Source organism: Bubalus bubalis, chromosome X, assembly GCF_019923935.1.
Source record: "Bubalus bubalis isolate 160015118507 breed Murrah chromosome X, NDDB_SH_1, whole genome shotgun sequence".
Classification (NCBI taxonomy): domain Eukaryota; kingdom Metazoa; phylum Chordata; class Mammalia; order Artiodactyla; family Bovidae; genus Bubalus; species Bubalus bubalis.
This window is the reverse complement of record NC_059181.1, coordinates 90,859,742-90,877,570: the sequence shown is the minus strand read 5'-3', so window position 1 is coordinate 90,877,570 and position 17,829 is coordinate 90,859,742. Positions and strand designations below refer to the sequence as shown.

At 37.6% G+C, this 17,829-nt stretch overlaps 1 protein-coding gene across 1 annotated transcript in view; it reads right to left on the bottom strand.

Moving 5' to 3' along the window:
- The window catches only part of IL1RAPL2 (interleukin 1 receptor accessory protein like 2), a 1,184,233-nt gene that overhangs the window by 46,664 nt on the left and 1,119,740 nt on the right, over positions 1 to 17,829 (bottom strand). The window contains exon 7 of the mRNA XM_025277392.3: positions 4,360 to 4,489. Coding sequence (XP_025133177.2) covers positions 4,360 to 4,489 — 130 coding nt within the window. The remainder of the gene's footprint in view (positions 1 to 4,359; positions 4,490 to 17,829) is intronic.

Below are 17,829 nucleotides of genomic sequence, written 5' to 3'. Positions count from 1 at the left end.
CTAGTAATTAACTTGTGTGTTAGCATAAATGGCCATAGCCTGAAGGAATTCCCACACCCACAAGCTCCCAAATAGATCATAGATCACATAATTAATATTGCAAAATGGCCGACTGTGTGTTTCTCTTGGCCAGGATTCCCTGCCTCTTTGTTTGCATTCTCTAGTTAGCTAGTAAGGTTTTGTGAAATTTTCAAAACAAATTCCATGTTACTTTCCTCCCCTGCAAATACAGGTATGTACCCTTTGTTACAGGAAGGGTTACAGATGGTGGAGAAGAGGATGTAACAGAATGAAATAAACAATGATGTTTCGCAAGTCCTGAAAGGTTGACTTCCTTATAGCACTTAATACCTTGTTGATTAATTTTGCACTTAATATAATGTCTAGGACTGGATTAAACTGTTTCACATATGTGTGCTTTGTCTCCCACACTCTAGTTATTTGCTGCTAGAGCAACTGCATGGCCTAACTTTTCTTTTGTGAAATGGTATAACCACGTTTGAGTGTAGTTTGGCAGATTCTTAAAAAGTTAGATAATCCTGGAGAAAAAAAAGGATAGTTAGAAGGCTGCCCAGGTGGCTTAGTGGTAAAGAATCCACCTGCCTATGCAGGAGATGCAGAAGATGTGGGTTCAATCCCTGGGTCAGGAAGATCTCTTGGAGAAGGAAATGGCAACCCACTCCAGTATTCTTGCCTGGGAAATCCCATGGACAGAAGAGCCTGGTGGGCTACAGTCCATGGAGATGCAGAGAGTTGGACATGACTAAGTGACTGAGCATGCACAAGTTAAAAAATAAGGACATTTGAAAGAAATATTAGCTTTAGTTAATAATAATGTATCAATTTTGGTTCTTTAATTTTAACAAAAATACCATAGTAATTTAAGATGCTAATAACAAGAACAACTGGGTATTGGGGGTATTTACAAACTTTCTATATGATTTGCTATAAACTGAATGTTTATTCTTCCATCCCCAATTCATTTGTTGAAATCCTAACCCCCTAATGGGATGGTACTAGAAGGTGGGGCTCTGGGGAGGTGCTTAGTTCATGAGAAAGGTGCTCTAATGAATGAGATTTGTTGTTATTGTTTAGTCGCCGTATTGTATCCGACTCTTATGTGACCCCATGGACTGTAGCCCATCTGGCTCCTCTGTCCATGGGATTATCCAGGCAAGAATACTGGAGTGGGTTGTCATTTCCTTCTCCAGGGGATCTTCCTGACCCAGGAATTGAACCTGTGTCTCCTGATTGGCAGGCGGATTCTTTACTACTGAGCCAACAGAGACTGTAATGAATTAAGATTAGTGCCCTTATAAAAGACACTCCAGAGAGCTGTCTGGCCTCTTTTGCCACGCGAGGACCAGTGGACCATCTATCAACCAAGAAGTGTGCCCTCATCAGCCACTGAATGTGCTGGTGCCTTGATTTTGGACTTCCCAGTCTCTATAACAGTGATAAATAAATGTTGTTTAACCCCCTCAATCTGTGAAATTTATAGCACCCAGACAGAATAGGACACTATCTTTATAATTTTTCTGTAAATCTAAAATTATTCTAAAAAAGTTTTTCCAAAAAAAAAAAGCTTACAAAGAATTAATACAGTTAAATGTATACCGACTATCTAAGTCATCAATTATATGTCTAGATATTTATCCAAGAATAAAGGAAATATATATGCAAACAAAGATGCAAACATGTATGTCCAGAGCAGCTTTATCTGTAATAGACCTCAAACTGGAAACAACCCAAATGTCCATCAACAAGTGAATGGATAACCAAACTGTTTACATCCATATAACAATACTACTGAGCAATAAAAATAGTGAACTACTGATACATGTAACAAGACAGATACATCTCAAAATAGTCATTTTTAAGGAAAAAAAAGAATACATACAACATGATTCTGTTTATATAAAACTATAAAATGCAAACTGATTGATAGTGACAGATAGATGAGTGTTTTGAAAGAAGAGGGGCATTACCAAGGGGTACCAGGAAACTTGTGGGTAATTTATATGTTCAATATCTTGATCGTGGTGATGGTTTCATAGGTAGATACATTTATCAATCAGCCCTTACAGATTGTATACTCTAAACTGTGTGTTTATTGTATGTCAATTATGTGCCAGTAAATCTGTTTATTTTTTAAAAAGTCCAACTAGTCATGTATGGGAGATGGGAAATAATTATCTTAGGCTCATATAACTACTACCCTTGATCAGGAAACATAGCTCTGTGCTTTTTGGTAGTGGAAAATTAGCTACTTTGTACCATTCTACCTTCTACTGGCTCTTTGAGGACCAGTTTCTTTCTCTGAAAAATGAAGAGTGACCATTGAAGTCTTCTATAAGCAAATATATGAGAATAATTTTAAACATGTATCTTCTGGAATACTTTAAAATAAGTTCATTTGCATTAATTTCATAAATCTTAAGTTGAAATTGTCTAATAAAGTGTTACTTATTAGGAACCTTAAAGATTAAATGTATGCAGGTCAGGAAGCAACAGTTAGAACTGGACATGGAACAACAGACTGGTTCCAAATAGGAAAAAGAGTATGTCAAGTCTGTATATTGTCACCCTGCTTATTTAACTTGTATGCAGGGTACATCATGAGAAAAGCTGGGCTGGAGGAAGCACAAGCTGGAATCCAGATTGCCGGGAGAAATATCAATAACCTCAGATATGCAGATGATACCACCTTTATGGCAGAAAGTGAAGAAGAACTAAAGAGCCTCTTGATGAACGTGAAAGTGGAGAGTGAAAAAGTTGGCTTAAAGCTCAACATTCAGAAAACTAAGATCATGGCATCTGGTCCCATCACTTCATGGCAAATAGATGAGGTAACAGTGGAAATAGTGTCAGACTTTATTTTTTTGAGCTCCAAAATCACTGCAGATGGTGACTGCAGCCATGAAATTAAAAGACGCTTACTCCTTGGAAAGAAAGTTATGACCAACCTAGACAGTATATTAAAAAGCAGAGACATTACTTTGCCAACAAAGGTCCATCTAGTCAAGGCTATGGTTTCTCCAGTGGTCATGTATGGATGTGAGAGTTGGACTGTGAAGAAAGCTGAGCGCCGAAGAATTGATGCTTTTGAACTGTGGTGTTGGAGAAGACTCTTGAGAGTCCCTTGGACTGCAAGGAGATCCAACCAGTCCATTCTGAAGGAGATCAGCCCTGGGATTTCTTTGGAAGGAATGATGCTAAAGCTGAAACTCCAGAACTTTGGCCACCTCATGCGAAGAGTTGACTCATTGGAAAAGACTCTGATGCTGGGAGGGATTGGGGGGCAGGAGGAGAAGGGGACAACAGAGGATGAGATGGCTGGATGGCATCACTGACTTGATGGACGTGAGTCTGAGTGAACTCCTGGAGTTGGTGATGGACAGGGAGGCCTGGCGTGCTGCGATTCATGGGGTCGCAAAGAGTCGGACACGACTGAACTGAACTGAATAATATAAATGATACTAAATAATAAAATGTATATTTTTTGTTTTACACCGCTATATATTCAACAAGCAAAATGAAAAAAACACATTTTAACATTAGCTGCACTAAAATACTGATTTACTTTCCATTTCATGATTCTTAATAGGGGTGGAGTCCCAATTCCTATTGAAGTGAGAAAGGTATATTATATGTCACCATCTCTGAAATCCAAGAGACAATTTGATTGACTACCACAGACTGAGTGAGGTAGAAAAAATTACCTCTTACAAATTGTACAAATGTGATCATATACATAGGATTAGAAAACCAGTAGAATAGTAGTAGAATAGATGCCTATACACTAGGGAGTTATCTGTCTGAGAGGAGAGTGAAAAGAGGTTGAGAGATGTGTTAACCTGAAAGTCACTTTCAGAATGAGCAGTGGGTACTGGGAAAAAATAAACACTATTCAACAAGAGTCAACAGTTATTTTGACAAGTACTAGCTTATTACTGCCACCACAGCTTTGCACCTATGACATATGAAAGTTGTCTGTTCCCAGGGAATAAATGAGTATTTTCCCTGTGGTCTGAAGTCACCTATAAAGTTTGGATCTTTGCTGGGACTGGGGATACAGTGGCCTAAGCTTTGAAACCATAAAGGAATTTGCTCAGGCAGCTTTAAGGGAATCATTATAACTCATGGCATATTCTTAGAACCTGAGAAAACTTCCTTATATTGGAAGCTTATACATTTGCATTTTTTAAGGCAGGCAGCCTCACTCTCTTCACTAGATCAGCTTTTAGAAAATGGAATGATTTGGAGTTGCAATTAAAATTCTAGGCAGAAGCTCTTCTAGGATGTTCCATTGCTTAACTAAAAAACAGCATGGAAAAGTAAGCAATTCAAGTTCTGTACCTTATTTCACCTTCTCTAATGTGACCTGCAAGTTCCTCAATAAACTTCTCCCCTTTCATCCAGTAGATCATTGGTCCAGACTCTCCACTGAATCCAAAGAATGCTTTGCAAGGGATGTTCAGAGGCTTACCTGAGAATGACAGAGAGAAAAACCATTAGCAAATGGCTCTGGTTATCACTGGGAGACAGAAAAGGACCATTTAACATCCAAAGGAAAACTCAGAAGTGACCCATTTTCAACTCTTCTTCCAATCATCTTATCACTCACTGTAAATGAGAAAATTTTTAAATGGTTACAAGGGCTTCTGGAAAATTTTAAAAGTCAATATATTATCAAAAATGAGAAAGTAAAGAAAGTTACCAAGTTTTTAGAACTGTTGATTTTTACTGCTTCCCTGTTATGAACTAACATGAAAACATCAAATAGAATCCTCTTTTATTTTCCTTGTTTGAGAATATTAATAACTGCTTACTTGGACTTGCCTTTGAAGTTAACATTAATCAAAGTATAAGTTAATTTTTGATTGAGAAACATAGACTATCCACTATTACTAAGACTGAATAGGGAAATTTTGTTAGTTCTGATGATTGCATATTCTAAGAAAAATTGGATACTACAAATCAAAGAAGAATTTTATAATTACAAAAATATCTATAGAAAGTACATGGAGCAAAAATTCAGTCTAACCATATCTTCAATCTCTTTGTGTCACCTATAGTACTTAAATAATTCTAGGCAATACTGTAGCATTTTACTATGCATCTTTGATTATAGCTAAAAATGTTTTAATTATAAATGTATCATCAACTGTATAAGCAATTATTTTATGCTGGCATTGATTTTATTTTTTTCTTACAAAGTAGATAAGTAAGGGAAGAATGGTATAGAGAGCACAATCTCGACATTCCTGACAAAGGAATCCCCCAACTCATAAATCATAATATATCACTTTCTCTATAGCATGCAATTTTTGCCCTGGTTGGAACATTAAATGAAGCAATTTCAAGAATATTTTTCCTTGAAGAGTACATGGTAAAGTTGTTCCCACAATCACTCTGAGCTATGGACAATTTCTCCTTTCTATTCTTAAACTGATTCAAAACTTCCATGTTTCAAGAACCATTACTTTCTGAAAACCTTTCTATTTAATCATGACTAGCAGATGGCTTCCTTTGAGGACCACTTACACCAAGAAACAGTTTTAATTGGAGTTAGTGTCTACACTGTGACAAAGAGAAAATTGAGAAAACCTCATAGATATATGGATGCTGGGTGATAGGCTGGGCTTAACCATAATAAGTGACTGTTACCAAATATTTGTCTTTTTATTTTATTTTTTAGGAATACTGAAGAAATTTTTATCAATAATTCTAAAGAAATTCAAATTCTTAAGGTTTATTTTAAAAATGATTTAGGATTACACAGGGCAGTACGTGACTACATGATGAGATTATATTTCTAATAGGGAAATTTGGCTATGACACATAGGTCAGTTACCATCTTTTATTCAAAGAAATTTTAATGATAGGGAAAAATGGTTTTTTTTTTTTTCATTTCACATATGATATTTTACATGTTTCCATACCATTCTCCTATATCATCCTGCCCTCGCCCTCTCCCACAGAGTCCAAAAGACTGTTCTATACATCTGTGTCTCTTTTGCTGTTTCGCATACAGGGTTATCATTACCTTCTTTCTAAATTTCATATATATGCATTAGTATACTGTATTGGTGTTTTTCTTTCTGGCTTACTTCACTCTGTATAATAGGCTCCAGTTTCATCCGCCTCATTAGAACTGATTCAAATGTATTCTTTTTAATGGCTGAGAAATATGTACCACAGCTTTCTTATCCATTCATCTGCTGATGGACATCTAGGTTGCTTCCATGTCCTGGCTATTATAAACAGTGCTGCGATGAACATTGGGGTATACATGTCTCTTTCGATTTTTATAATGCAAACTTCTCTCTCAGCAAAATGACATGTCATGGACCTTTGGGATCATTCAATTATTGTCAAAAGCTTTTATATCAATAGTCTTTTATGTTAATATATGTCTAACACAAATCTGAAACAAGATTATTAATTGTTGCTTTGAACATACGTTTTGTGATACAAGCTTGTGTGAAAAATAGAAGACAGCTTTGTATAGCTAAGAGATTTGAATCCTTGTTTGGATCTATCATTAAAAAGTAGACTATATGGCCCTGGGTAGATTACCAAACTTTTTACAAACTGATTTCTCATATATGTAGTAAGAGTGGTAATAATACTTTGGAGGCTCAGATAAGATAATCTCTACAAAAATACTTGGTGAATTCACAAGTCCCATCCAAATTTATCATGGTTGTGTTTTCCTTCCAAGGCTTGGTCTTTCAACAAGTAAAGTTTGAGACATAATCCTATGTGTCAAATTAGATAGATAAGTGTTTATTAATATTTGACCCTGTCAATCTCTTGTCCTCTTATTTATGAGTTTTAAGGGGGAATACTCTTTTCTTATCAATAGTCTATAAATATTTCCTGGATTCTAGAGTAGGTATGATTCATCCAAGCAGGCCCTTTCTTCTCTAAATCTGAACATAGGGTCTTTTTTATGACTTATTGTTCTTCATTTCCATGAAATTGAAGGTATTACAGTATGTCACAGTAGATAACAAAAGATCTAGAGACCGATAAGCATTATTATAAGGATCCTAGTTGCTAAAACTACCAGAATATACATTTATACAAATAAACTCTAGTTGTCATTCCTTTGGGCTATGTTGAAAGAATATATCAAATAAAATACCTTTTTTTGGTGGGTATCCACCTGCAATGCAGGAGACCCCAGTTCGAATCCTGGGTGGGAAGATCCTCTGGAGAAGGGACAAGTTACCCACTCTAGTATTCTTCAGCTTCCCTGGTGGCTCAGAGAGTAAAGAGGCTGCCTGCAGTGTGGGAGACCTGGGTTCAATCCCTGGGTTGGGAAGATCCCCTGGAGGAGGGCATGGCAACCCACTCCAGTATTCTGGCCTGGAGAATCCCCCTGGACTGAAGAGTCTGGCAGGCTACAGTCCATAGACTCGCAAAGAGTTGGATATGACTGAGCAACTAAATACAGCATACAGCACAGCATGTGGGTACTCAGGCCTGGTTTGATTTTAATAGAAAAAGAAAATTATAGCAATGTGCAAAAAGGTGCCTCCTTGAAGTGATCTATCAAAAATGACAGTATCTGCCCTTTCCTTGATACTACATAATGGGTACTGACTATTGCAGCGATTTCTCCTGGAAATATTTTTACTCTCCCATCAAACAGGTTTTTGTTAAATAAATGCAAGAGACATGTTTCAGCAGCCTAGATTCTTCAAATGCTGAACAAATATCCTGAAGCCTCTGTTAACAGCCAAAAGAGGAAAACAGTCCAATTATCATGCACAATACTTTGAGGAGAGTCCCAAAATGATCAGCTCTTGTGCCAGATAGTGAGAATCAATATGTGCCAGGTTGTGGGCACCTCTTCTCTCAAAAGGCCTGGGAGGGATCTCAGCGTTGATTGAGCAAATTACCTGAAACAGTTTCTCCAGGCTTTTCTAAAATTTGGCTTATGTGCATATGCAAACTCCTATCTACCATTTCCGTTTGCTACTGTATTGTTTTGCCTCCAGATGTTTTCAAAATCATTCCTATGGTACTGTATTCCTTACTAGTAGAGATGATCAACTCATATTTATATCTAAAAGGATTTTACAGTAGATTTAAAACCATCAACATATTATTTTTTTATTTTATTTTTAAACTTTACATAACTGTATTAGTTTTGCCAAATATCAAAATGAATCCGCCACAGGTATACATGTGTTCCCCATCCTGAACCCTCCTCCCTCCTCCCTCCCCATTCCATCCCTCTGGGTCGTCCCAGTGCACCAGCCCCAAGCATCCAGTATCGTGCATCGAACCTGGACTGGCAACTCGTTTCATACATGCTATTTTACATGTTTCAATGCCATTCTCCCAAATCTTCCCACCCTCTCCCTCTCTCACAGAGTCCATAAGACTGTTCTATACGTCAGTGTCTCTTTTGCTGTCTCGTACACAGACCATCAACATAAAAATAACTTTTTCTCAATGTTTTGTGCTATTCACAAGGTAATGGCTTTAGACATATCTCCCTTTTAGGTTCAGTCTGTATTACTGGCAATTTCTCTATCAGTTTAAGTCTAGACTAGTTAACAAAACATATGTTCATACAAAGACTTAGAGATGGATGTTCATAACAGCTTTATTTGTGATAGCCAAAAGCTGGAAACAGTCCAAATATTTGAAAGAATAGATGAAAGGATACTCTGGTACATCCATACAAAAAATATTTATCAAGGATGAACTACTGATAAATACCACAACAAATGAGTTTCAAAATTTCAAAACAATTATACTAAGTTAAAGAGGCCAAACAAAAGGGTATATGTTTTGCGATTCTATTTATATAAAATTCTAGGAAGTTAAAATTAATCTATAGCTTCTTAGCAATTTGAACATCTGTATGTGATCCAACCACTCCATATGAAAGCCTATGTCTATATAAAGACTTTTACTCAAATATTCATATCAGTGATATTTTTCCCAAGTTAGGGAAAATTTTAGTCATTATTTATTCAAATAATTTTTGTTGCCTTTTCTCTCATTCTTCTGGGACTCTCTGATGCAAAATGTTAGCCTGTTTGATGTTATCACATAAATGTCTTAAACTTATCTTCACTTTTTCCCAATTCTTTTTCTATTTGTTACTTTGATTGGGTGACTCTATTGCCTTGTATTCAGGGTCACTTATCCTTTCTTTGTTTCATCTAGTCTGCTATTGAACCCCTCTAGTGTATTTTTCACTTCAGCTCTGTGACTTCTGTTTGGTACTTCCTTACATTCTTTATCTCTTTGTTAAAGTTCTCATCTTGTACTTATCAATTCTTCTCCCAAATTTGGTGAGTATTTTTACGACCATTACTTTGAATTCTTTATCAGGTAAATTACTTATCTCCATTTTATTAAGGTTTTTTCTGAGACTTTATTTTGTTTTTGCTTGAAACATATTCTTCTGTTTCTTTATTTTCCTTCACCCTTTGTGTTGATTTCTATGCATTAGATAGAACAACCACTGCTTCCAGTCTTGAAGTGGTGGCCTCGTGTAGGATATGAACCTTGTTGTTCATCTTGCCCTAGTTTTTATTTGTCTCTCAAACCTTTTACTTGTCCAAGCAGTCTATTATATTTTTAATTGTTGTTCAGTCACTCAGTCGCTCAGTCATATTCGACTCTGCCACCCCTTGGACTGCAGCACGCCAGGCTTCAATGTCCTTCACCAACTACTGGGCTTTGCTCAAACTCATGTCCACTGAGTCAGTGATGCCATCCAACTATCTCATCCTCTGTCATCCCCTTCTCCTCCTGCCTTCAATCTTTCCCAGCATCAGAGTCTTTTCCAATGGGTTGGCTCTTCACATCAGGTGGGCCAAGTATTAGAGCTTCAGCATCAATCCTTCCAATGAATATTCAGGGTTGATTTCCTTTAGGATTGATTGATTTGATCTCCTTGCAGTCCAAGGGACTCTCAAGAGTCTTCTCCAACATCACAGTTTGAAAGCATCAATTCTTCAACACTCAGCCTTCTTTATGGTTCAATTCCCGCATCAGTACATGACTGCTGGAAAAACCATAGCTTTGACTATGTCAAGCCATAGCTTTGACCTTTGTTGGCAAAGTGAGGTCTCTGATTTATTAATATGCTATCTAGGTTTGTCATAGCTTTTCTTCCAAGGAGCAAGTGTCTTTTAATTTCATGGCTGCAGTCACTGTCCGCAGTGATTTTGGAGACCAAGAAAATAAAGTCTGTCACGCTTTTCATTGTTTTCCCATCTATCTGCCATGAAGTGTTGGGACCAGATGCCATGATCTTAGTTTTTTGAATGTTGAGTTTTAAGTCATGTTTTTCACTCTCCTCTTTTACCTTCATCATTTTTAATAGCTCTTAGTAATTTTGGATGTGCCAAGTCTTGTCAGTGTCCCAAAGGGGAATACCATAGTTAGCACTTAGATTCAGGCTTTTTGGAACTCAGACTCTCAAGTAGCAGCTTTTAAAGTATAACAGTCCTGTGGATCCACAGTGTAATTCCTGCTAGCCACGAGAGTCAGGCAATCTGGTGGTGTCCGCTGGGGAAACCTGGGGTTCCAGATGAATCTATAAGCTCCTTACTGGGAGACACGAGTGAGCTGGACTGAGGCAGAGGGAGAGCACATAGATGATGTTCCCTTGCCTGCATTTCCTGGGAATACCTCCAGAGCCTTTAGGTGTGAGCCAAACCTGAAGCTGAAGCCCCAGGGATAGCAAGTATGCCTCTTTCATTGAAAGACGGGATGTGTTCCAGTCTGTTGTCTGTGCAATGCTCTGGGGGTGGTAGTCTGTCAATAACCCTCTCTTCAATTGTTATAGTCCCATGGGATTCAGGGTCACAAGTTCTCTAACTCCCAGAATTGGATGATCAAGGGGCATTTCCTGGCAACAGCTGCAAAAACCAAAGCAGCAAATGTAAAATCTGGGAAACCAGATACAAGAAAGAATTCCCCTCTGAAAGATACTGGTGCTCTAGGGTGTGAAAGAGGGAGAGGGCAAAGACAGTGCTAGTCCTCTGAGATCTCTGGAAAGGTTTGTAATCAGCCTTTAAGTGTTTTTAATTAGAAGGTTGCTCCTCAGACTGCAGCCATGATGATAAACTAACAGGCCTCTTTCATGGAAAGATTGAATTCCTGGGTCTATTGTGTCTTCTTGTGCCCTGAGAGTGGTAGCTGTTTAAGAGTTCTTTCTCTATTGGTTACAGCCCTTTGGGATGTTCAAGTGTAAGCCCCACTGACCCCCAGAGCCAGGTGATGTAGAGGTATCCACTGGAAGCTCCCCTCTGGGAGACACTGGTATTCTGGAGCAGGCAGAAGGAAAGTGCAAAGATGGTACCCACTGAGAAAAGGAAAAAAAAAAAAAAAAAAGATAGTGCATTTCAGCTTTAGCAGGGAAAGAGAGTTTAAGAATGGCACCCTACTGCCTCTGTCCCTATAACACTGGTGCTTTAAGATTAACAAATAAATCTCACATAAAGGCTGGATGCTTTTCAAAAGCTGCATCTCTGCTAGGCCCTGGGGTGAGTGAGTTTGCATATGAGTGCTTTAAGAGCTGCTTCTCAGTTTGCTACAGCCTTTTGGGTCTCGGGGACATAAGTCCTGTTGGTTTTCAAAGTCAGATGTTATGGGTATTCATCTCTTAGGTGCAGGTCTTAAGATCTTAAGTTGTGGTGACTGATGCAGGGCATGAATCCGTCACTCTTTGGGAAGAAGCTGCAGGTTGGTGAGCTCTCTTCGCTACTGTGAGTTGTCACACTTGGACCAGAATTTATGGTCAGTTTGTATCTCAGCCTCTCCTGCCTGCCTTTTTCTCATTTGTGAAACATAAAGGAGTTCCTTAGTTAGCTTTCACAACTTTTTCAGAGAAAACTATTCCATATGTAGCTGTAGATTCAATGTGCCTGTGAGAGGAGATGAATTCAGGATTTTCCTACATTATTATCTCAAACCACCTCCCTATAACAGCTTTATTTGTAAAAGCCCAAAACAACTCAAATTTCAATCAACATGTGGATGGCTATTGATACATCCTACAATATGAATAAAATTCAAAATCATTAGCCTGAGTGAAAGAAGCCAGATACAAAAGACTATATATTGTATGATTCCACTTATATTAAATTTTTAGAGAACACATGACTATAAAAACGGAAGCACATCAGTAATCACTTATGGCTGGGGTCAGGGTTTGACTGAAAACCCAAAGGAAGAAACTCTTAGGAAACGATGGCAGTGTTTTAAAGTTGCAGTGTGATGATGGCTACACAAATGTATAAGTTTACTAAGAGCCAATGAGTGATACAGGGGTGAGTTGTATGATATGTAAAATTCAGCTAAATAAAGCTGTTAAAAGTTTAAAAAATCTATGTTCTCAGGAAGTTTATATCTGTGAATAGAAAGAGGAAGAGGTGAAGGACAATACACAGTATTAAATAAATTACATACAATGCAAGCCGTATACATGTTCTAAGAGATCTCAATCTTTTTGTCTTCAAAACTAAAGTCAGCACTCTAATCACTAAATTGTCTATGCTAGAGTCTCTTGCTAGCCCAAAGAGATTCTGTTTTGCATTTCAAATCCATATAATTGCTCTGGGACAACTTTGAAAGAACCAGAGGCTGAAATATCTACTGTGAGAGAATTGCAGGTAAGAGTGGAATAATATCTATTTAATTTTGGCCACACATCTTAATCTCCCCCTGTTCCTGGACTTTCTAAGAATTTCTCAAGGGCGAAAATTTGATTTTCAATTTCTTTATTGAGATCTGCCCTTCCCCCCATCCTGTGATGGACTATGGATTTTATAAAGGACACAGATAACCAGCAAGGCTCTACTTTTTCCACACAGTTGTTCTTCATTCTTTGTTTTTCTCTTTAAACAATTTCAACAAACCTCTTTTACTGTCTCTTTTAAATTGCCCTATTATCTCTATTTCTTGGGATGCAATATTTTCTATCTGTGCCAGTGGAAACACACATATGGCAGTTAATTTTCTTGTGAGGTTTGTAATTTTGTTACTGTATTTGCATCTACAGTAAGGATTGTTTTCTTTGGGAGCCCTGGGTGGTGAGGGCTGTGGAGGCATTCCCTCAGAGTGGTTCCAAGTTTGCCTCTGCCAAGTCCTTACAAGTTTCACTGGTTTGGAAACAGTGTTTCTGTTAATTTCTTAGCTTGGGGGTTTCCACCACATGTGGGTTGTGTGAATTTAAAGTCCACATCTATGTTTGGTAGGAGTTTCGAGTTCCGATTTCTCTGGAGTGTCTCTTCATTCATGGCCATGACCCTGGACAGAATGTAAATTTCCTGGTCACTTTCCTAGACCAATGTGCAGAGTTTTCTAGTTCTTGTTTCAGGAACTAGAGTTTCAGGCTTCATAGATCATTCAAACATCGAGATTTTTGCTGGGATTTCAGTTCTAGATCCACACTTCACACAGATATGTGGTTCTATGGCCTGACCCTGAGCTCAAGCCCTTAGACTTTTAAGGTGCTTATCTGATCCTGATATCCTTAGGCGGTATTTAGGTTTAGTTTATGCTCCCTTCTCTGGGTTTGAGTTCCCTTTTCATTCCTCAAGATTAGAAATTTCCCCTACTTGCTATCATGCTGAGCTAAGCATGTACAATCTTTGTTTTATTTTGACCAGCATTTCTCTGTGTTTAGAGCCAGAGATGATTCGTTACCACATCAGTCTATCCTATTAACTAGTTGTATAAAGTTCCACCACCAAAGCCTGCAAGCAATATATCTTAGGCCTGAATGATGAAGTTAATTTTACTTTCATCCAAGGAGTTAAAGCTAAAATTTCTATTCCTGTTACTGCTAACATAAATGAAAGTTCTCCTTTCTTCCCTGGGCTCACACTTAGATATGACCTTTACAAGATGAGATGAAAGGAGGACGGGATATTTGTGATGCCATTGTAAAAGCCACTCACCTTCCTGCAGTGCTTTATGTACTTAAGCTTGTAGCTTCAACTTTCAAGAGCTTTATTCCTTCAGGAGAGTGTGTAATTAGGGCACGCACCTTTTACTTATTTGCACATGAGGTGCTGAGTGTCCTGATCACATGCTCCAGTCACATGCTTGTAACATTAACATTGATTAATGTTACGACACACAAAACATAGGGGTATGTGTCTCGTTCTTTCACTTGTGAGACACATTTTAAGAAGTTTGTTCTAAAATACACTGAAGTTTGTAAATTATTTCCTCAACAACTTATAGCAGAGCTGAAGTTATCATTATATTAATGTTACACTTCTATGAATTTAAATATGCCTTTTCTTGAGTGAAAGAGAAAGAATGGAGTCATAACTTGCATATGGGGAATCCCTATTAAGAGTGCCTGATATTGAATGTCATCTGTCCAGTGTGTTAAAAAAGGAAAAAAGTTTAAAATAAATAAATTTATATTAAAAATCTAAGAAAAAGGAAAAAATTGAAAACCACTTATCTAGGGATGTGATTTTCTTGAGTTGAATTAAAACATATCCGTCCACTTTGGAAAATTACACACACATACATACACACACAAAACAGCTCAGGTGTGGTTGAATCACAAGATAGTTCTTCATTGCTCACACTGGCCTTTCCTATCAATCATCTAATATGCTAAGTAACCATTTGTAGCCCAAACTATATTGACGAAAGCTCCAGGGTTCTTGATTTCACTGTGATTACAGTCTCAAAGTGAATGGATTGGACAGAAATAAACTGAATTTCCTGAGGTAAAATAGTGTCCAGCTTCAATAATGAAAAAATAATCCACATCTTCTAATATGTTAATACAATGTTCAATCTATTAGAGAAAATGTTGCCTTCCCATTTCTATATATCTGGAAAAGAAAGCAGCCTGACATTCCAGAGTAGTTTTGTGCAGCTATTCCCCCACATCTTTTTAAAGAAGAACCCTCTTGCCATCATTTTCTTAATGAGTTGATACAACCACTGGAATGAATTATAAATTATAGTTGAGAGCAAGCTATTATGAAGCTAAAGGCAGGAAGAAAAAATGTATTTCTTCCAGTAAGATTCAATAGGAGATGAAAAATTGGTGAGATAGAGAGAGGAGATGGTTGTCCCAGCTGGTGGAAACTGAAAAGATTAATATTTTGTGAGAAAAGAAAGTGGATACCAAAGCTAATTGACAATTGACTGGGGAAGGCAAAAGACTGGGAGAAAATCCTTGAGTACCCTTATACTAATTATTTGGAAATGGTGAAAAATGTGTGTGCATGAGGGAGAGAGAGAGAGAAACTTACTACTGTTTCTTGTTTTACAATGCATATAAAGGAAATCTTTTTAGAGGTGATGCCCACAGCTATTTGTCTATACTAAAGACAAATAGCATAGCAGCAGGACTCAAAGATGAGACTGTTTTCATGAATAAAAGTATAAGCAATGAGGTTGCTTTGGTCTATAATTGGCTCTTAGGGATAAGTGACACAAAGTCCAGTGGAAAAGGAAATGTTTAGAGTTACAGGATTTACCAAGCCATCTCATCAAATAGCCTCAATCCCAATAGAAATTTCTTTTACTGAATTTCATCAAGGGTCAATAAACATAACTCCCTTTGTGACTATGTAGCATGCCCATAAACCTTACTTACTTTACTTTTTTCATCCCCTTAGAACAGGGCTTGGTTGGCTCAGTGTCTGAAGATACTTTTCTCATTCATATTTCTGATTCAAGGGCACAAGTTGTAGGCAAGGTAGAAACACAGCATGGGAAGAGTATTGGGGTCAGGACACTGAAGTTATAGGCCTCGTCTTCTCACTAAGTTTCTGTAATTTTTTTTTTTTTTGATAAGTTCATTCTTCCAATAGCCTCCATTTCAATCTTCTAAAAAATGATAATCAGCTAAGAGAATTTCCAAAGACCTTTTCAGATCTGATGTTCTTATATTTCAAGAAGCTGGCCTACAATGGTGGGTGTTAGGATTTTTCAGGTGGGAAGAATTTCTCTCATTGGAGTGCAAGCTCTGAAGTAGCAGTCATTAGTTCTTTCAGTAAAAGGAAGAAGATGTGAGTCCCTCTGCCCTGGGTAAATTTTAGCTTTAGCTCCAAGGTCTCTCAGCCCTGGTTTCATGTCTGAGTCTGCCTGCCTGCTGTGCCTGGAGCTCTAGTTCCTGTGTATCTCCCCAACCTCTGACTGTTTATTGCAGAATGAGTTTCCTGCCTATGAACACTACCTTGCCTTGAACCCTAGTTCCTCTCTGTCCCACTGGCCCTTAGTTGCTTATGTTGGCTCTGCTGATCTTGGCTTATGGCTCTGCTTTCCTTGACCCAGTGCTTTCCATATCTTGGCTTGACAAAGGGATTTTTAAAAAGTTCCCTATGGGAAAAGACAAAGACCTTGGGTATTAACTCACTCCACTAGCAAGTCCAATTTGTACTCAGCAAATTGAGATGTCGAGAGAGTTGAAGTAAGCAAATACTCTGTGTGTGTGTATGCAAGTGTATATATAGTTGCAAAAGAATTCATTTGGATTGAATTAATAGTTCAAAATTAAATGCACATGATTCTTGGTAATTTGTTAGGTGGAAGAATAAACAGACAACTTTTAATACTTTAATATTAAATGACTTCATTTTAAAAAATTCCCTTATTGATCTAGAAATGTAGATTTGTAGAGTAGCCAACCTGTGTAATCAATTTAAAATGATTTAAATTCATGTGAGATTCATATTTAAAGCTATTTTCATTTGTTTCAAAGTTATTTACTTGATTTCCAACTATATGGAATTAAATATTAAGGTTTATAATGTTATGTCTATTCTAGGAACCAGGCAAGAGAATAGTAAAAACACAGGGTAACCATTACTTTCTCTAAAGGGAGTAACCTTTGTCATTTGAGAATATCTGATTGGAAGCAAATCTTTTTCACTTTCTCCCCTTCTGCTTCATCAATAGTACTTCTGAATCCCTTACTGATAAGATCACAACTTCTGGTACTAGGACTTACTGGCTAGTCAAATTCTGCTATACCAGTTCAGAGGAGAAATGCCTCAATACAACCACAGTAATTCTTACTGTGTGTCTGAAGACTGATCCAGGTATTATGTGTTACTGAGGAAAATGTTGATCTGTTTTCCGGGCATAATAGTGTGATTCAAAATATGGTTGTGCAAAGTTTTAAAAAGTCTTCAACAAAAGATAAAATGTGGCTCTAGATTTAACATAGGTGGCATTCACTTTGATAAGACTTGCTGGTTGTTTGCGGGCTGTGACTCCAGAATTGATGTTAAAAATAATCCCACAAGGATCCTTTAATACTTCAGAAAATGGAAATATCAAAGTTTAATGCCAGTTGTGAAAATGAAGATATCCACAGATTTCTGATCAGATTCCTGTCACAGTATTGATTTTCTGCAGTCCCACAAGGGTTCTTTTGGACTATTGATTTCCTTTGACAACAAATTCCCCTAGTCCTGCCATTCATTATACTCTGTTTTGCTGCCTACTTGACTGACACGCCTTTACATTCCTCTTTCCTCTTTTGCCTATTTAAAGCCTCACCCTTCAAGGTCTAGCTCAAGTGTAATCTATACCATGAAACCAGTCCTGACTACTCTAAGTACACACTGACTTATCTCTTTTTCTCTAATCTATTTTCATATGTTCATAGGGAGTTAAACATGTAGCTGTGTTCCACTTCACAAATTATTACAACAAAAATAAGCTAAGTGACTGCTGCTGCTAAGTCACTTCAGTCGTGTCTGACTCTGTGCGACCCCATAGACGGCAGCCCACCAGGCTCCCCCGTCCCTGGATTCTCCAGGCAAGAACACTGGAGTGGGTTGCCATTTCCTCCTCCAA